Source organism: Aspergillus undulatus, assembly GCF_047715775.1.
Source record: "Aspergillus undulatus strain CBS 261.88 unplaced genomic scaffold BDV17scaffold_68, whole genome shotgun sequence".
NCBI lineage: Eukaryota > Fungi > Ascomycota > Eurotiomycetes > Eurotiales > Aspergillaceae > Aspergillus > Aspergillus undulatus.
This window is the reverse complement of record NW_027396672.1, coordinates 20350-38664: the sequence shown is the minus strand read 5'-3', so window position 1 is coordinate 38664 and position 18315 is coordinate 20350. Positions and strand designations below refer to the sequence as shown.

The 18315-nt window shown below is 51.1% G+C and overlaps 6 protein-coding genes across 6 annotated transcripts; 2 read left to right on the top strand and 4 right to left on the bottom strand.

Annotated features, from left to right (window-relative positions):
- Positions 1-994: 994 nt before the first annotated feature.
- Positions 995-3397, bottom strand: BDV17DRAFT_210893 (putative ubiquitin conjugating enzyme E2). Its single transcript, XM_073755424.1, has 3 exons — positions 3001-3397; positions 2604-2939; positions 995-2520 (listed from the first exon to the last, which is right to left on the bottom strand). Exons 1-3 carry the CDS (start codon positions 3001-3003, stop codon positions 1414-1416), a joined length of 1446 nt encoding a protein of 481 aa, XP_073611245.1. The 5' UTR covers positions 3004-3397; the 3' UTR covers positions 995-1413.
- Positions 3398-6596: 3199 nt separating this feature from the next.
- BDV17DRAFT_210726 (membrane magnesium transporter family protein) lies at positions 6597-7377 on the bottom strand. The gene is made up of 3 exons (XM_073755422.1): positions 7255-7377; positions 6908-7145; positions 6597-6796 (listed from the first exon to the last, which is right to left on the bottom strand). Exons 1-3 carry the CDS (start codon positions 7308-7310, stop codon positions 6743-6745), a joined length of 348 nt encoding a protein of 115 aa, XP_073611244.1. The 5' UTR covers positions 7311-7377; the 3' UTR covers positions 6597-6742.
- A 417-nt stretch (positions 7378-7794) lies between these two features.
- On the bottom strand, positions 7795-9074 carry BDV17DRAFT_274499 (translation elongation factor 1 subunit beta). The gene is made up of 4 exons (XM_073759136.1): positions 8961-9074; positions 8863-8902; positions 8230-8606; positions 7795-8174 (listed from the first exon to the last, which is right to left on the bottom strand). Exons 1-4 carry the CDS (start codon positions 8998-9000, stop codon positions 7945-7947), a joined length of 687 nt encoding a protein of 228 aa, XP_073611243.1. The 5' UTR covers positions 9001-9074; the 3' UTR covers positions 7795-7944.
- Positions 9075-9100: 26 nt separating this feature from the next.
- On the top strand, positions 9101-11983 carry hsp78 (chaperone ATPase HSP78). The gene has a single exon (XM_073759135.1). It carries the CDS (start codon positions 9368-9370, stop codon positions 11759-11761), a length of 2394 nt encoding a protein of 797 aa, XP_073611242.1. The 5' UTR covers positions 9101-9367; the 3' UTR covers positions 11762-11983.
- Positions 11967-15918, top strand: BDV17DRAFT_284688 (MutS family protein MSH5; the record flags this gene model as incomplete). The annotated part of the gene is made up of 18 exons (XM_073760576.1): positions 11967-11989; positions 12289-12476; positions 12522-12611; positions 12668-13043; positions 13094-13493; positions 13550-13627; positions 13683-13742; positions 13796-14150; positions 14214-14310; positions 14358-14447; positions 14497-14686; positions 14735-14769; positions 14828-14909; positions 14972-15083; positions 15144-15345; positions 15401-15439; positions 15510-15648; positions 15730-15918. The coding sequence occupies 18 exons, from the start codon at positions 11967-11969 to the stop codon at positions 15916-15918; spliced, it is 2745 nt and encodes a 914-aa protein (XP_073611241.1).
- Positions 15919-16036: 118 nt separating this feature from the next.
- Positions 16037-18171, bottom strand: BDV17DRAFT_210585 (something about silencing 10 family protein). The gene is made up of 2 exons (XM_073755421.1): positions 17937-18171; positions 16037-17878 (listed from the first exon to the last, which is right to left on the bottom strand). The coding sequence occupies exons 1-2, from the start codon at positions 18118-18120 to the stop codon at positions 16155-16157; spliced, it is 1908 nt and encodes a 635-aa protein (XP_073611240.1). The 5' UTR covers positions 18121-18171; the 3' UTR covers positions 16037-16154.
- Positions 18172-18315: the final 144 nt, after the last annotated feature.

Genomic DNA, 18315 nt, shown 5'->3' with positions numbered 1-18315 from the left:
GACCAGCTCCCCTTGAAGAAGGCCGAGTTCCGCAAGGATTCACGTGTCCTGGAGCTGTACTGGGAGAAGGGCGTGCCCTCATCCGCCTACATCCCCGAGGATGAACGCCCCAAGCCCGCCAACTCCCGTGCTGCTCAGGCTGCCGCTGCCGCGAGAGAGGCTGAAGCCGCTCGTGAACGCGCCCGGGAGAGGGAGGAAGCCCTGAGGAGGCAAACCGAGACCGGCACGATGTCCGCTGACGATGTCGATGCTCTTTTCGACGATGATGACGATGTCTCCGAGGTCACGGAAATGGCCGCCGGTGTTTCGTTGACTTCTGCCGACCGCTCGACTCAGAGCATGCCACCATCGCCTACTCGTAACGGTCATCTGCCGCAGGCTCCTCACCGCACGCTTTCGGATCCCAAGATCGCCACCAGCACTGCCGATGCGCCCGAGACCAAGTTGACCAACAAGGAGAAGTACCTCAGCCTCTTCAAGCTCAGAGAAGAGGGCGGAGAGTACATCCAAGATGTCACTGAAATGATTCGCGTGCCCATCATCCTGAAGACCGATTTGAGCAAGAGTCCTCCGTAAGTGGCCTTGGTTTACTCGCTGCACACTAATTATTGAATGCATGGCTAACGCTGCTTCACAGTTGCCTTACCATCCGCTCGGTCAACCCCTACGCACTGTAGAGGGTTGGATAATATGCATCTTATAGTCACCACGTTTATAGTACAGATACTTGCCACTTTGGCTTGACTTTAGGGGTTCGTCAGACGATGGCTCGGACTTAAGCGATCCTCTTTTTACTGCCTATTACTGTGTTAATCAGTCTAGCGTACTGTTTGTTTGCTTTTTGCTTTATAATGCTTGGGGCTCATCATGGATGGCTTGTCATGCGTTCTAAATATCAGTCTCAGGATGGTATTGGGGGACAAGTGCCTGAGCAATACTTGAAGTATATTGTTGCCTGCGGAGAGGCTCAGTCGAGGCTCGAGAATCCCATGTGAGGGATGACAAGAGCAGTGACTTGGCTAATATTTATGGGTGGAAGGTGATTCAAATATGGGACGTTAAGAAAAAATTACGCCCGTCTTAGATATATGCATAGGTTAGCTATCTTTACACCAAATGGCCACAGTTTGCTCTTGCTACTGATCGCCCTCGCCCTCTTTGCCTTTCCATTATAGACCCGGCCACAGCGCAAATAGCAGTAAGATTAACAGAATTAGATGGGAAGCGTCCGAGACAGAAATTAAAAAGACGTGTCGACTCGCGCCAAACGAATATTATTACTATACAATGCTGGCCCCAAAGCTATGACGATTGAATGCTCCCAATTTCAATGCTTTTCCTGAACGAAAAACAATCACAACGCCAGAATGCTCCATGTCTGAATGCGCACTCCACGACTCAACCCAGTTACCTTCACAGCCTACGAATCCCAATCCGCGGTTTCGCCTTCTTTGACCCAGAACTCGACGAGGCCTTGCGGGTTCCCGCTGTGAATCCGGGGCCCTGTTTCGGAAGTGTATTCGAGGAGCTGGATGTCGGTTGGGATCTAGACAGGGGAAGAGTGACGAGGGGCTGTTTCTGTTTCTGTCTTTGTTTCTGGCGGACGAAGGCCGAGTCGAAGTCGAGGTTCCTATTATCGTCCTCTCCGCTACCGCTCGTGGGACGTGAGGGGGCATCTTCGAAGATTTTCAACTCCGTCTCGGGGCCTGAACCTGAACTTTCTTCGCGGCACTGATGCCTAGATGTGAGGCCTCGGTTAACAACAGAGAGCTTCGGCGATTTGCGCTGAGGCGACGAGTCTCGTTCCCGTGCGTGTGCGTGGGCATGGACGTCTTGAATAGGTGTTGAGCGTGAGGTAGAGTTTGAGTTTGAGTTGGCGGCGATGTTGCGCTCCGAGGCTGTCATGGTATCCGATGTATTCATCATCTCGTCCGGCTCGGCGGACGAAACCAAGGGATCCATATCCATGGACGTGGTCAGGACAGAGAGGGGTCGTTTTCCGTGAGCGTTTTTACGGGGACTTAATGGCGGGACGAGCTTGACGGGTGAGGGGGAAAGCGATGGGTCGTTTTCCTTGGAGGCGCAGGTGGGGTTTTCGTTTTCGTTTTCATCGTCGGAGGGGAGAGGAGGTTGGGGGTATTCGGAGTGTTGGTGTTGGTGTTGATGACGATGACGATGTTCGAGGTCCAGTGGTTCATGGCTTGGTCGGGTGTTTTCTGAATCGTGGGATTGAGCGCCGGTTGGTCTTTTCTTCATCGTTACGGATTGCGCTCCTGTGCCCTTTCGGGAGCGTAGGGAGCGCGATGTGTCTTCCTGCTCGGGGACTGTTGTACCGGAGACTTCGCCGCGCATCTTCGCCTCCATTGCTTGGTTGCGCAAATCGCTGGGGATGGGCGCGTGAATCGATGTCATCAGCTTAGCTTGCCGGGCAAAAGCGTCATAGTTCTCTTGAAGCAAAGCACCGGCAGTCGAATTCAGCGCTGAGTCCGGGTTCGGGTATATGAGCAGACAGGAGATCGTCTACACGCAACACCAACAATCAACAGTCAGAAAAGCCTATTCCGTAAAATGTTCAGACAGACCAGCAAGTCAAGGATACTCACAATCAGAACATCCTTCAGTGTCAAATTCGACTTCCAATCTCTCTTCAACGTATCCACACATACAGAACCACTCGACTCCTCCACATTCGGATGCCATATCCTCGTCTTGAACGTCGCCTTCGGCGGACTCTTGGGATAGTCTTCCGGTAATTTCAGGTGTAATCGCCATAGGCCCTGAGAGTATGGTGTTCCCTGCGGACCAGCCAGCAGGATCATGAGTTGTGTGATGTCGTCTGAGGCTGACGATTGCGTGTCGTCGGGCGAGAAGAGATAGTTTGGGGGAAGTTCTTCATGCAGTGCTGCATGGTCTGCTGCGAGACGGCGCAGCTTTGAGACCTAGTTTTGGAGGCGAACGGTTAGTTTCGCTAATAAGAAAATGGGAGAAAGCCGTTCTCACCATTTCGTTTTGTCTCTGATCTGGGGCTTTTCCAAGAGCCGTCAATTGACGTGGTATAGTATGGTATAAAGTGAGGTATATTCCAACTTGCGGCGTCGTCTCGGTATCCGGCGTACCCAATTCAATACAGCTCCAATTCGCTGAAGGGTATGCAAAGACCCAAAAAAATCACAGGTTTCAAATCGATCCAATGAGGTTGGCAGTGTACCTCGAGATACGAATCTTAAAAAAGCGATTGGCGGCGATCAGAGAATCGAATTGCAATACTCCGGGCGTTGCTCGACCGGGTGTTGTTTTGATGATGTTGGCCGGCAACACTTTACTAGTGCGGTACTAGACGTGTCGTGTCACGTGGCTTGCGCGTCGCGCGTTTTAGGAAAGGTAATTGATTTCCCAATCCAAGCTTGTCTGTGAGTGAGGTTTAACCAGACGAGTCAGTTTCAAAAAAAAAGTGTCAAAGCACGTTGCAATATGATCTGTCTAAGCTATCGGGAACCCATATTTGATGGTTCAGGATCATCAATGAGGTTCAGTTCCTTTGTCAAGGATGGTATTATTATTAAATATCTATATGCGCCGTTGTCATGTTTTGTTTAGGCAAACGCAAACATCAACAGTCTCGAAAAGAAAAGCTTTCAAGCATTAATGCAATAATCTCCGAGCGAGGTCCCAGCATATCCATATTCTTCGTTACAAAACCCAGTGCCTTTCAGCTCAAGCGGTCCACACTAATGTGCAAACAACTTGACATCACCGGGCAAACAGGCTTAATTAAAGACCGCCCGCTTAGATTAAGCCGGCCATAAGGGCACCGAGCAGACCAGCACCGAGCAAAGAGCCGGAAACTGGGAGAGCGGCGGCGCCGTTGTCACCGTCATCGCCGCCAGTCTCCTCAGCATCGTCGCTGTCGGAGGTTGGTGACGCCGAGTTGGTCTCGGTCTCGGTCTGAGTCTCCGTGGACGTAGAGTCATCGGATGAGGTGGAGGTGGTGCTGGAAGATGTCGGGCTGGGGCTGCTTGTAAAGCCAGAAGAGGAGCCGACGGGGTTCGAGGGGGTGCCGGTAGGGATGAGTGGCTGAGAGGTGGTGGCGGTCTCGGTAGCTGTCTCGGTGGGTGACTCGACAGGAGTCTCGGAGCCGATCTCAGTAGAAGTCTCGGTAGAGGTCTCTTCGGCAGCAGTCTCGGAAGGAGACTCAACGACGGTGTCGGTGGGTGTCTCGAGAGCACCTGTCTCTGTGGTGGTGGCTACTGTGTCCTGTGAAACGGTCAGATCATACTCGATGGTGCCCTAAGCGAGGAAGAGAAAGCTTACCACGGGCTCAGAAGAGGCTTGCTGGGCAGCAGCGAGAGCCGAGAAGGCAATGAGGAGGATGGAGGCACGCATTTTGGTAGGGTAGGTAGTAGTTGGTTGGGGGTCGGTGCTTGGTAGACTGTTCTAGATGATATAGATGGGCGAAGCCAACAAACAATCAAATCAAGATGATATGGGGATGGAGAAACCAAACAGCTCCCGGGCTGGGGAGGACAGCGGTTTTTATAACCACCTCCTGTAAGCCGGCCATTGCGCAAGTGACAGATGCAGCCACCGAAAATAGTAAACGGGGGCCTGCAAAAGTAAAACAAGCACGGCACCAGTGTTGTCTAGCCAGCGATCAGCCCTGCCTGCAGGTCAACTGCAACGCCCTCCTAGTGGCAATCTCCACAATCCACATTTACTCGACGGAGGGATGAATCTCGGAACCCGCACCTGGCATGATCGGAAATTCCTCTTGCTTGAGGCGAGAAAATGAGTCTGGGCTCGTCGATCTGAGTGGTGGACGGCGGACGCACAATCTGAGCCCTGGCAGGCTGGCTGTGCAGTGTACAGGCCAGGCCGCCGGAATAGGTGGGAATTCGATTCGATCGAACACCTGCAACCGCAAGTGAAGTTAGCGAATGGCAAAATCACAAGGTAGCAGCGTAACAGACGATCTCACCATTTAAGTCGAGTCCTGTGAACGCCTTGGCTGTGAACGCCCTTTGGACGCAGGAGGTTGATCGGTTATGCCGAGGGGGTTTGCGTATGCTTGGGCTGTTTGTGTCTATTTTTGGGTGGCCTCGCGTCGCATGCTGTCTGACTCTGGCCTTCGTCAAGCAAACTTCGCCTCTGCAAGCCAGCTGCCTTATTGAATATTGTTCTTTCTTTCAATAATAATTCACGTTTGCTCTTGACAAATAATCTTCACTCATAATGTTGATTTCTCCCTCGATGTCGCCGCTCCCAGGAAAAAGTATATTCGCATCCTAGAACTCCGACCACTCTGCAATGGATGTACTCTGTACTTCTCCATGCTAAGGCTAAAGAACTAACCATCGTCTCAAGCCGAAGCCCCACCATTGGCCAGCGGGCCACCGATCGACCTGTTCAGCCTCTTGACCGATTCCTCTTGCGTAAGGCCTGACGACAATCACAAAGTCATATGAATACGATCTCAAAGCCCTGGTAACGATGTATAGGTATCGGAATCAACTTTCCAATTCAGTCAAAGCAGAAGGTAGGTCAGTGTTCACGGCTGACGAAGCCCACTACTACTCCAGGAAGGCTGTCACTGTCATTCCCAACATCCGAGCTGCCAGCTGGATGGAATGTTTATGTTTCATGTATACGTATACCCCCTCCTTTATCCCGAGACATGTCTAAGCCTAGGCCTTAGGGCGGAATACCTATGGTCTACAGACTTTAGAGTACAATCTACATCGCACTACTCAGTTATTCTACCTACTACGAAGTAGATACTCATGACTCCCTCCTTAAGTACTGTAAGGTACAAAAGCCAGCATGCATATCGCATAGGGGCAGCCTTAGCCCTTAGGTACCTAGCTTTGGCCACATCCAGTCCTAAACTCCTATCTACGTAGTCCTAGCCCAGAGCTGCAATAATGCGGTGCCCAGGTCAAGGCCTAGACTTATTCTTCTTCCTGTCCCTCCTGAGCTCGTGTCACCTTGAATATTGAGATCCGCCCGCTCATGCAAGGGTGTCACTTATAGGATATTTGAATATTTCAGAAGGTTTGGAGGCTTGAAGGCAGCAATTTCGCTCGCCTCGTATTACGAGGACTGGATGTGGAGTGGGTTGTGAAGCTGTCAACACCACGACTTCGTCTGGCTGTCTGGATGCTAATGTGGCTTGCTTCGTACGTAATCTTTGTCCAATCGATTGATCTGAATCACAAGCGACGGAGGGCTCCGTACGAAGGATATGGGACAATGGACAGCTGTTTCTCCTTGTATCTGCCCGGGTTGTTGGGCGTATCTAATTTCTGTGGTTGCTGGACTACGCCTCGTAAATAATCTTTCCATCGTCGCGTCGATGAATGAGATGCAGGGACCGTTGGCAGGGACCGTTGGCTTAATTGTAGAAAGCAATGTTCCAAATTCCAGTCGACCTTCAAGCCTTAGATGCAACTGCTGATGTCCTTCTCCCCCTGAACGTATTGCACAGCGTTGAGCATTGTTCCTTACTATCAAGGACCCAAGGGAGGGAGGAATTCGGCTGGTCGCTCTCGCCCTTGATATCTCATCGCAACGAAGGCTCGGCGTGCGCACTCTTCTTGCCCTCGCAGACGAAAGATGAGCGAGAGAAAGAAGATAAAGCAAGCATGAGCAACCCGATCGATCGGCCGATAGTAGTATATTCCTTTCAAAATGTCTATACACACGACGCCCAACTCCAAGCAAACCACCCCCATAGAGCTCAGCCCGCTCACCCCTTCACCGGAACCTGACGCATCCAATCCGCGAACTCCTTCCTCTTCGCCTATACACTCAATCAGCCAACGGTCCTCAAAGTCAACTCAACGCCAGAAGCCTCCGTCCCCGGTCTAGTAGCCGAAAGGTAAAGACTAAATCCACCGGACGAAACACTCACCTTAATATCCCAAAAGCTATACCGTTCCTCCAACCGGACATACGGGTTCCTCTCATCCCCCTCCAACTGAACCTCCTTCGCCCACTCGCTCCAGCTAACAGGCTTCAGCTTCTCCGCGCCGAGGACCAGCCCCGTCGAGACAATGACTAGCGAGACGAGAGCCTCGACGACTATATCTCGTGGAAGGGCGGTTGCGGTTGATGCAGTGAGAACTGTGTGCTCGTGGGCGGAGTAGGCACTATACATAGAAAGTAAGGTAAGCATGTGTGCATCAATGGGTGTGCTTGGACTTGGAGTCTGGGGGGAGGGGAGTGTAGATGAATGGGGACTTAGGAAGGCCGGCGTACGCATGAGCGAGCAGGACGAGCCCGAAGATTGTAATTAGGCGGGTAAGGAAGGCCATTGCGAGAATTGTAGCCGTAGGGGATTCCTAAGCCCGGAAAGGTGATGCTGTTGAAATTCCTTCTAGCTGTGGTTGGATTGCAACCCCAAAGTTCCCGACGCAATGAAGCTTGGGCCTTGATAACGGGCTAAGCCATTCTGAGTATATCACGTGATATTGACTCTCTTGCCATCATCAATCACTGGCGATCGAATTGCGACTGTCGTTGATCTATTGAAAGACGACTGGTAACTGGGGTTCTACTTGGTCATGTGAAATCTAGCTGTACTCTCGATGTCCAAATACGGGTGGGACGGTTGGCAGCTAAGGTACGCCTTGTTTGGCACCACTAGACTCATCATGGGTTCAAGTCGTTCGAATATATACTGTCGCGGGGCCCATGATAGATAGCTTACTACAAGAATATCCAACCATAGGAATGCTGGGAGGTAGACAAGGCCAAAGTAACGTATCTACGTATACTGGAATTCAGCAAGGATAACAAAAATAGATGTTGGGTATAATGTTTATTTATTCATAAACAACCGGATTAGCACCGGTCAAATTCTAGGCATTCAAGTTCATGACACTATATTTTCCTTGACACCATCAAAGTCATCATCACTCAATTGATCTTCATTAAGGGTCATTCCGTTTACAGCTTCTGCATAGCAGCGACATCGGTGGACTGGACGTGGTCCTCGTCCTCCTCGATCTGCTGCTGGAGCTCGTCGACGGAGATCTTCTCGTCCTCAACAACAAGGTTGATCTGGAGCTTCTTGATACCGAAACCGACAGCGACGAACTTGGAGGCACCCCAGACGAGGCCGTCCTTCTCAATGGCGCGGACGTTGGCCTCCATCTCCTCGAGGTTGGTCTCATCATCTGATTCCATGTTAGCATTGCATGACTCACGAACAGCGAATACTCGATGACTCACCCCAAGGCTTAACTTCCAGGGTGACAATGGACTTGGCGGCGGGCTTGGGGCCCTTGGCCTCCTTCTTCTTCTTGTACTCAGCGAGACGAGCCTCACGCTCCTTCACGACCTCAGGGTCCTCCTCCTCGTCAGAGCCGAAGAGGTCCATGTCGTCGTCATCCTCAGCAGCGGGCTTGTCCTTTGGGTTGGTGGGGAGCTCAGCACCCTCGGGGCCGTAGGCAGTGAACTCCTTGGAGGCGTCACCAGGCAGGCTGCCGAACTCGGCCTCGTAAGAGGCAATGTGCTTGTACCAACGAGCAACGTGGGGGTACTTCTCAGCGTCAGGGGCGCTGGAGAAGGCCTTGAAGGTCACAACATCGGCCTGAGAAGGAGAAGAGCTTCATATAAGTCAGTCAGATGAACCATGTATGTTGGTGTAGGCTGATTGCGGGGTAGGCAGAGCAAAAACAAAATGTCATCCAAGTAATCAGAAGCGCGATTTCTCGCATTGTTGTGTAGTCATGCAGCGGGGTCTTAAGCCGCCTCATCAACACGGACCAATTTGATTTCATCATACAAACAAGGAAGCTCGCGAAGACAAAGCAATCGGAATATGAGGACAGTATAAGAAGATCTGGAGGTGGTGTGGCTTACCCAACAACGTAGCTCCGAGATTGGAAGAAGGTGTTGGCAACTGAGGGGTAAGGATTAGTGACTGAAAAGGGGAGGAAAAGAAACAAAAGAGGACATACCGGTAAGGCCAGCCTCAGAAACAAAGTCGGTGAAACCCATTGTGAAATATGATGTGGTTATGAAGAAGAGAAGGTGTGAAGTTGGGGAAGAGAGAGGTTTTAAAGAGGGAGAAGAATAGGAGGGGAAAGATGTTCTGAAGTATTTTTGCGGACGGGCCCAGGTGTGAAATTTTTGGCGGCACCCAATACACGTGATCTGGACTATGACGGAGCTTGGCTGCCCAGCGGGTTCCCTGGTTGTGAGCTTCCGCCACTCAGCTTCGCCGCGGCAGTGGAGCTTCGAGAAGCCTCTCCATGATTCCAGCAACCGGTTGTTGAAGGCCAATATAGGCTCAACTGCGATGCTGAATTGCGACAGCGATCTACTGTCCTAGAACTCCGTCTCTTGCAACATTTTGCAAATCACAATGGCCTCAAGGTTGCAGCTGAGCCGCAGTCGATTGCTGCGAACGCCAACAACTCTCACCTCTTCGAACCGACCATTGCGATCATTACCGACCTCTCTACGCCACCTATCTCGCACACAGCTACCCTCGTTCCTGTCACATACACCTTTGACCAGTTTACCCATTCGAAGTTATGCCAGCGGACGACCGCACCCACCAGGTGGGACGCACCGGATGAACTTGGGCGGCGAGCCGGAGAAAGCAGCATTGGAGCAGTACGGTGTTGATCTCACGGCGAAAGCCAAAGCAGGCAAACTGGACCCAGTCATAGGACGAGACGCAGAGATCCATCGGACAATTCAAGTTTTGTCACGACGTACGAAAAATAACCCTGTCCTCATCGGAGCCGCCGGTACTGGAAAAACGGCGGTCTTGGAAGGGCTAGCGCAACGGATTGTGCAAGGCGATGTTCCGGAGAGTATCAAGGGAAAGCGTGTCGTCGCTTTAGATCTTGGCTCGCTCATAGCTGGAGCTAAATTCAGGGGTGACTTTGAAGAACGATTGAAGTCTGTTCTCAAAGAAGTTGAGGAAGCTCAAGGCGGTGTCATACTCTTCATTGACGAACTTCACACACTACTTGGGCTAGGGAAGGCAGAAGGCAGTATCGATGCGAGCAATTTGTTGAAACCGGCATTGTCACGAGGCGAACTCCAATGTTGCGGTGCCACCACTCTGAACGAATATCGATTGATCGAAAAAGACGTTGCCTTGGCACGGAGATTTCAGCCTATTCAAGTGGGCGAGCCATCCGTCGCTTCTACTATCTCGATTTTACGTGGCATCAAGGACAAGTACGAAGTGCATCATGGTGTGCGTATAACAGATGGCGCGTTGGTTGCGGCAGCGACCTACAGTAACCGGTATATTACCGACCGGTTCCTCCCCGATAAAGCTATCGACCTTGTCGACGAAGCAGCCTCTGCCCTACGGCTGCAACAGGAGTCAAAGCCTGATGTGATTCGAGAATTGGACCGCGATATTACCACCATTCAGATCGAACTTGAATCCCTTCGCAAAGAAACCGACATTAGCAGCCGCGAACGGCGCGAGAAACTCTCAGAAGACCTGAAAGCTAAGCAGGAAGAAGCCGGGAAATTAACAGAGATCTGGGAGAAGGAGAAGGCCGAGATTGAGAATCTCAAACGCACCAAGGAAGAGTTAGAACGCGCACGTTTCGAACTAGAGCAGGCGCAAAGAGAAGGAGACTTCGCCAAGGCAGGAGAGCTGCGGTACTCTAGGATTCCGGCACTGGAGGAGAAACTACCGAAGGAGGGCGAAGAGCAACCCGATTCGCAGACAAACCTTATCCATGATTCGGTTACACCCGATGATATTGGTGCTGTTGTCTCCCGGACCACCGGTATCCCGGTCAGCAAGCTGATGGCCGGAGAAGTCGAGAAGCTGATACACATGGAGGACACGCTCAGAAAATCTGTCCGTGGACAAGATGAGGCCCTCTCTGCTGTTGCAAACGCCGTCCGCATGCAGAGAGCCGGGCTCAGTGGCGAAAACCGTCCTCTCGCCTCTTTCATGTTCCTGGGCCCTACCGGTGTCGGTAAGACCGAGCTCTGCAAGAAGATGGCCGAGTTCCTCTTTTCGACCGAAACCGCCGTTGTTAGATTCGACATGAGCGAGTTCCAAGAGAAGCATACCATCAGTCGCTTGATTGGCTCTCCCGCCGGATATGTTGGTTATGACGATGCTGGTCAGCTCACTGAAGCCGTAAGGCGAAAGCCATACGCTGTTCTCCTATTCGACGAGTTCGAGAAAGCTCACCGCGATATTTCTGCACTTCTGCTTCAGGTTCTGGACGAGGGATTTCTCACAGATGCACAGGGTCACAAAGTGGATTTCCGGAATACCCTTATTGTTCTCACGTCTAATCTCGGAGCTGACATCCTCATCGGCGCCGATCCTATCCATTCCTTCAAAGCCTCCGGCGACGGAGAAATTACGCCTGAGATCAAGAAGGCTGTCTTGGATGTCGTCCAAGAAAACTACCCACCTGAGTTCCTCAACCGTATTGATGAGTTCATAACCTTCAAGAGGCTTTCGCGGGAGGCTTTGAGGGATATCGTTGATATCAGGATCAAGGAGCTGCAGTCAAGACTGGATGATCGACGCATGACCCTCCAAGTTGATGACGAGATCAAAGATTGGCTTTGCGAGAAGGGCTATGATCCCCGGTTCGGTGCCCGACCGCTTAACCGCTTGATATCGAAAGAAATCGGCAATCGGTTAGCTGACAAAATCATTCGCGGCGAGGTCTCATCCGGCCAAACAGCTCGCGTTGCACTTAATGCCAATCGGGATGGACTTGAAGTTGCAGCACTTGGTGAAAGTGAGCAGGCTTAGCGTTATGTTTTCCTGATTACATTTGCTGGTGTTGATTGAATTATTCTTGGGCGTGGCTTATTTGCATGATATACGATAGATGATGGTTCTGGTGTTTTGGTTGGATATCTGGCTCTTTGTATAAATAAAAGCTGTATTATAGCATCCCCATCTCCTGTATAGTATGGTGACTCCGAGTCCACCCACTTCTTATAATGCTATCGACATGAATTACCTTAAGGAGCATAGGTACCATACCATGTGACCCGTAGCCATCGTAGTGTTCGGGCATACTCTCATGGTTCATCCGAAGAACCACAAGTTTTTCTTTTTCACGAGGGAGGATTTTTGACGACTTTGTCCTCGGGCGCTATCCTCGAGTCAATGGACTCAACATCTAGGAGACGACGAACCTCATATCGCCCTCAAGCCTCGGAGAGTGGCCAACCGACTGCTTCGTTTCCCACTCAAAGCCGTGCTTCCTCTACATTCCTCCCGCCCACCAGCTCCCAGCGAGCCTCGAAACCAAGCCAAGCACGACCTAGCAGCCAGATCGATCATGGAGCGGATGCCGCTTCTGTTGAACCCTCCGCAAACGATGACTTCGATCAAGTCATAGCGGCTATCGATCTGAAAGAGGCCGGAACACTTGGCTGTTCTTACTATTCTGCTCAGGAGAGGAAGCTCTATCTGTTAGGTGACATACGGCACTATAACACAGAGATCATTGATACTCGTATGTTGCACCATGTTCTGCGTCTCTGATGGCTGATGTTTCTAGTGATCCTTCAAATCAAACCAACAATACTCCTAATATCAACCAGAGTGGATCACTTCAATCGTGATGAGCAGCAGTCAGAACAAGAAAATGGTGAGTGGCCCCAGATTCATTACTTTCGACGGTGCTGATGTTAATCTCTGCGTTAGGTGCCCGACCTTACCTCCCCTATCAGCTGGATATACGGCCATCCCAAGAATTCAATCATTCGAATGCGAAGAATAAACTGGCGGCGTTGGAAGTTTCATCCAAGCATGAAGAACGCTTCAGATTCCTGGTACCACATAACGGACTTGTTGATACCGATCAACTAGACACAGAAAATCTGGACTTTACATTGGAGGAAGGGAGACATCTACACATGGGCAGCTCCCTCGACCTGGAGAACAAGGTAACACTCGGCTGCGCTGGGGCTATCCTTACCTACCTACAACGACGAAGGTCCTCCGACTTGGTCTCTGGAGGCCCGGATACGGGTCTCTACCAAGTGACTTCTTTTGAGATGTCCACTTTGGGCGGAACAATGTGAGTGGAAATTACTGCGTGTTTCTCCCAAGGCTAAACTCACATACCAGGTTTGTCAATACCAGAACCCTAAACTCGCTTCAAATCGTTGAGTCAGAGTCTCATCCCAGCATGGTGAATCAAGGATCAGGAAAGCGGTCGTCTTCGTCTAAAGAAGGACTCTCTGTATATGGCTTGTTTCAGCGCTTCGCATGCACCCCGCAGGGAAAACAGCGGCTACGACAGATCTTCCTTCGACCCTCGGTCCAGCTTGACGTTATCCGTGAGCGCCATGAGTTCATCAGTGTGTATCTCAAAGCAGATAATTATAACCCAATGAACAAAATGGTGAAGGGCTTGAAACATATCAAGAACCTCCGCCCCGTGATGATCAACCTCCAGAAAGGCATAAGTACGGGTAGTGGGAAAGTGACCGGCTTCAAGGCCACAGTTTGGGCAACGCTGTTAGCGGTATGTCTACGGAGGGATTCATTGTCGCTCCGAAGGGCACTGGACTAACTTCGCAGTTTGCCTTCTATGGGATTGACGTGCATGATGCGCTCAAGGAAACGGCGAACGGACATGGCCTTCTCCTATACAATAAGGCAAGCATTGTGACAAATCACTCGGATTCACTCTATATTCATACAAGCTTCCCAGGCTCTTCGCGTTCTTGAAGCAGCTCAGCTATATCAAGTTGGAAGGATGATTCAGGAGATAGTGAGTAGCTCCCGAAGTATCATTCCTATGTGATCTCTGCTTAAGTATCCCAGGTCGATATAGACAGCTCAGACGAGCAAGGTAGAGCCGTCGTCAAGCCAGGATTAGACCGAGAACTCGATAGAATGAAGGATAATTATGACGGTCTAAACAGTTTGCTGAAGCAGGTAGCAGTGGAGATCGCAACGACTATTCCGGCCAATTTTGACATCGATGTGAACGTTATCTACTTTCCACAGCTGGGTTTCAATATAGCTATACCTCTTACCGATGCTGGGGACGCGGCATACAATGGCTCCAACGAAGGATGGGAATTGATATTCGTTACTGAAAATCGAGCATATTTCAAGGATTTCAGAATGAGGGAGATGGATGAGAAACTTGGTGATATATATGGGCTTATATGTGGTATTTGTCATTCTCTTTTCGGCTTCCGCTGAATACGCTGACAGTTGCTCCATCACATTGAAGAGAAAGAGATTGAGATAGTCTACGATCTGGCACAGCGCGTTCTCCAATACGAGAAGGTCCTCATAAAAGCATCCGATGTTTGTGGGGAGCTTGACAGGTAGGCCTTGGAATACTAGTTTGAGGAATCAGCCCTGAACTCTCTAGCCTCCTTGCAATGGCGCAAGCCGTGACCTGCTACAACCTGACCCGTCCGAAGATGGTAGAAGAAAACATAATCAAAATTAAAGGAGGCAGGTAAGAACACACATCGAATCGGAATTGGTCGACTCTAATCTCCCTCAAGGCATATGCTACAGGAAATGACCGTGTCCTCCTACGTGCCGAACGACACCTTCTTGGTAGGAGGCAGACTGGGAGGTCAAGCGGCTGACCACTCGCAACGCGCCCCAGAGGCCCTACGAACTGGATCAAACCCAAGCATGCTCTTGTTGACAGGACCGAATTACTCGGGGAAAAGCGTTTATATGAAACAAGTGAGAAACCAAGATGGCCGCGTTGAAGCCCTAAATAACAGGAACCAGGCTGCTTTGGTAGTATATCTGGCACAGACCGGGAGGTATGCCAAACGTAATAATCGCATGTTTGCCCGGAACTATTCTGCTAATCATCCACAGCTTTGTCCCTGCAGAAAATGCTGAAATCGGCATCGTCGACAAGATCCTAGTCAAGTCAAATTCTCAAGATAGTGTATCACAGGTATGAGCACGGCTTGATGCCACAGCCCTAACATCCAAATCAGGAGTCTTATTAGTCTTCAGATCCAAAGCACCTTCATGAACGACCTACAGCAGATCTCCTTCGACCTGAAGCACCTAACAAGCCGCAGCCTACTACTCATCGACGAATTTGGGAAAGGGACTAGCGAAAGCGGTACTTACCCTCCGCCCTCTGATCGCACAAGCTCTAACTCGGTAATTTTCTACTATACAGACGGCATCGGCCTAGCATGCGGGATTCTCGAGCACCTCCTAAGCGTCGAGGACGCACCAAAGGTAATCGCAGCCACGCACTTCCACGAAATTCTCGAGAACGAATTCCTCCGAATTAGACCTAGGTTGCAGCTCGGCCACATGGAGGTTCGAGTTTGTGAGGATGCGCAGCAGGCTGATGACCAGATTACGTATCTCTATAAGTTCGCCTCAAACTCACCCTCCTAACCTAAGTACTTTATACTAAGATACCTCCAGTTTCCGGCTGGGCCGGAGCACGAAGAGTTTCGGCACGATGTAAGTCGTGTTCTCGTTCTCTCCTCTTCTAGGGCCTGATTGATTTACTATTACCTGACCAACCCAACAGCTGCGCGGCACTAAACGGGATAAACCAGGCGATTGTCGACCGCGCAAACGAGCTTGTGTCTCTTTCAGCCCGAGGGGAGAATTTAATTGCGGCTTGCGCGATGCTTTCGGCGGGGGAGATGAAGGCGTTGCAGGATGCGGTATGGACCTCCCAACGGACTCTTTCCCGTTCTCGTAGCTTGTCCATGAGAAGTTTACTGATGCGATGCGACTGGGTGAAGGATGAATTGGCGAGGAGGTTTTTGAGTATGGATTTGTCGGATGGATGTGAGGGGAGGGATATTCGAAGGGTGCTTGAGGAATTGTTTGATGAGATTCGGGAGGGTAAGGGTGAGATTGAGGTTGAAGATGAGGATGAGGTGCCAAGGTTTACATCTGAGATTTTGAGTTCTGATGAGGTGGTTGGTTGAGGGCAATGGTTCTTCTTATAACGTTTCTCACTCTCTTTATTTGATGTGCTCGTCACGCATACATAATTGCGGGCATTACAGCATTATGGGCGAGGCCAGGTTTGATCGAGAAGGACAAAAGGCTGTGTCATGGAGTTCTATATACGCATGAATCCCATTTTTAACCACACTACTCAAAACGCCTGATAGCAAGATTATGTACCCAAGTGACAAGAAGGCAAATAAGTACCAAGCGGCTAGAGTTTGACACTCTTGACCACGTTCTTCTTGATACCCGTGAGTTCACCACCGTAGCCACCGCGGCCCTCGCCACCCTTATAGAGCTGGCGAGTGCTACCCAATTTCTTCTTCTTATCTTCGAAGCGCATCCTCTTCTTAACACGAGGGTTGCGGTTGAGCTTATTCCGTTTCGGCGCAAGACCCTTGTTCTTTTCAATCTGATACGTGATGGCACGTTTCCCGTCAGGGCCGATCTCTTCTTGGATCTCGACATGTCCTCCCTCACGGGCGGCGGCGGCTTGGGCCTCTACGAAGGCCTTCTTGTCTGCCTTGCGCTTGTTAGTGCGGGCTGCGACCATGTCGTAGTAATCGTCATCGTCCGAGCCGGATTTGTCGCCTTTGCGGAGTTCGTGCGCGACGCGGCGATCTTCGTCGTCACTATCGCCGCCGAGCTCCTCGGCGCCCTGGGCCTTCGACCGACCGCGTTTCTCGGCCTCCGCGTTAAGGCGAGCCTGCCGGTCCTTCAAACGCTCGCGGTATGGGATATCCGTATCACCACCAGCGTCGCGGCCAGCGGCGGTGCGCTTGTTGGACTTCTGGGCGATTTGAGAAGTGTAGAAGCGGAGAGAGCGCTTCTGCTTGGCCTTCTCTTCGGCTTCTTTGGCGGTAAGAGCGTCCTCGTCACCGAAATCGGAATCGTCGGCGTCCTTTGTTACGGTCTTGGTCTTCTTGCTGGTGCGTTTCCGACTGGGTTCTGCGACGAGATTGGATAGACCTGCGAGGTTGGCTTCTGTTTCTTGGAGTTTCTTTGCACGTCTGGCCTCGGCTTCGGCCCTGGCTGCTTCTGCGGCGCGCTGTGCTTTGGATAGTTTCTTCTTTTCCTGCTTCGGTGCCTTGATTTCGGGTACGTCGACTTCCATTTCACTCTCGATGTCTTCGACCTCTTCTTGAGGTTTAGATCCCACCGGTGTGATGTCCTTGACCGTTTCCCAATGCTTTCGAAACTTGACGAGCGAGTTCATGACTGGGTGTAATCGTAGTTGTGCTGGTGATAATGTTGAGCGATTGTCCGATGATTCGCCAGCAGATGTCAAAAGCATAAAGTATATGCTGATCGCACCGAGGTAAGCAGACAGGGCGCGAAATTTGATGACGGCTACTGGGGCATGATCCGTGTCGTCGTCTGTAACGATAGGGCCGGCGCTTTTGACGGCTTCTGTAAGGGCGTTGTATGTGGGCTGAAGGTCAACGAAATCTTTTGACAAGGGCTCAAACTCGGGGTATCTTGACTTCAGAATCTTGAGTTTCTCCTCGGCGCTCATGTCATCTGTGATTTCCAACTGCGGCAGGACCTCAGTCACCGCACCGCCCTCGTCCTTCTGTTCGTCTTTGCCGGACTCAGCCCACTCCGTCTCATCGAAGCCGAAATCTTCTTCGTTGATCTCCTGCAAGTGCTTCTGCTGCAGTCGCTTCGCCTCTTCTTCCTCCTCAAGAGCGTCGGCTTCTGTTTCGATCTGGTCGGCATTGTAGAAGTCTTTCTTGGAGGAGCCCCAGGCGGCGAGACCCTCCTCATCCTCGGACGGACTTCCACCTCGCTTTTTCTTGGACTTCGACATGAATTGATCTGCGTCTTCCTCGTCGTCGTAGTCGGCTTCGTCCATGTCGTCGTCATGCTCCAGATCTTCGTCGTCGGGGGACTCGTAACCCATAATCTCCTCGTCCGATAATTGAAGTGCTTCCTCTACAGAATCAGTTAGTAGCCCCGCACAACATAAAAAGACCTTTCAGGATAATCATACCATCCTCTGCGAGTTTGCGCCGTCTCTTTGCGTCTGGCGCTTCGTCTAGTAGAATCCGGTCACGGCCGGCCTGGAACTCGTCTTCGGAGTCGTCGAATCTTTCCTCGATGTCGAACTTATGAGGCTCTTCTTTGTCGGCCTTGTTGGCCGCTGGCCGACCGCCAGCCTTTCTCTTTTTGCCCATGACTGATCTGAATAAAGCTATGGTAACTCCGTTTGAGCGTCGCCGAAAAAATGATAAACTCCGCAATAAAATTTTGGGCAAGATCTCACCGCCCGGGTAGCCCTAGTCCCAAGGGGGGAAAGATCACATGCTCCGTTACGCCATTGACGAAGCCAAACACAAAAATACCAAGGACCGGGCGGCTGAAGTACCGTA

What these genes read in the sequence shown, in the direction of transcription:
- BDV17DRAFT_210585 (XM_073755421.1), bottom strand. Translation starts at nt 18,120, where the DNA reads ATGGGCAAAAAGAGAAAGGCTGGCGGTCGGCCAGCGGCCAACAAGGCC. An exon ending in GCGCAAACTCGCAGAGGATG is followed by an intron (nt 17,879 to 17,936) that starts GTATGATTATCC and finishes CTGATTCTGTAG; the next exon opens with AGGAAGCACTTCAATTATCG.
- BDV17DRAFT_210893 (XM_073755424.1), bottom strand. An exon ending in CACTGAAGGATGTTCTGATT is followed by an intron (nt 2,521 to 2,603) that starts GTGAGTATCCTT and finishes TGTTGCGTGTAG; the next exon opens with ACGATCTCCTGTCTGCTCAT.
- BDV17DRAFT_274499 (XM_073759136.1), bottom strand. Translation starts at nt 9,000, where the DNA reads ATGGGTTTCACCGACTTTGTTTCTGAGGCTGGCCTTACCG. An exon ending in TTCTGAGGCTGGCCTTACCG is followed by an intron (nt 8,903 to 8,960) that starts GTATGTCCTCTT and finishes CTTACCCCTCAG; the next exon opens with TTGCCAACACCTTCTTCCAA. An exon ending in TCTCGGAGCTACGTTGTTGG is followed by an intron (nt 8,607 to 8,862) that starts GTAAGCCACACC and finishes ACTTATATGAAG; the next exon opens with CTCTTCTCCTTCTCAGGCCG.
- BDV17DRAFT_210726 (XM_073755422.1), bottom strand. Translation starts at nt 7,310, where the DNA reads ATGGCCTTCCTTACCCGCCTAATTACAATCTTCGGGCTCGTCCTGCTC. An exon ending in CTCGTCCTGCTCGCTCATGC is followed by an intron (nt 7,146 to 7,254) that starts GTACGCCGGCCT and finishes TTCTATGTATAG; the next exon opens with TGCCTACTCCGCCCACGAGC. An exon ending in ATAGCTTTTGGGATATTAAG is followed by an intron (nt 6,797 to 6,907) that starts GTGAGTGTTTCG and finishes TTGAGTGTATAG; the next exon opens with GCGAAGAGGAAGGAGTTCGC.
- hsp78 (XM_073759135.1), top strand. Translation starts at nt 9,368, where the DNA reads ATGGCCTCAAGGTTGCAGCTGAGCCGCAGTCGATTGCTGCGAACGCCA.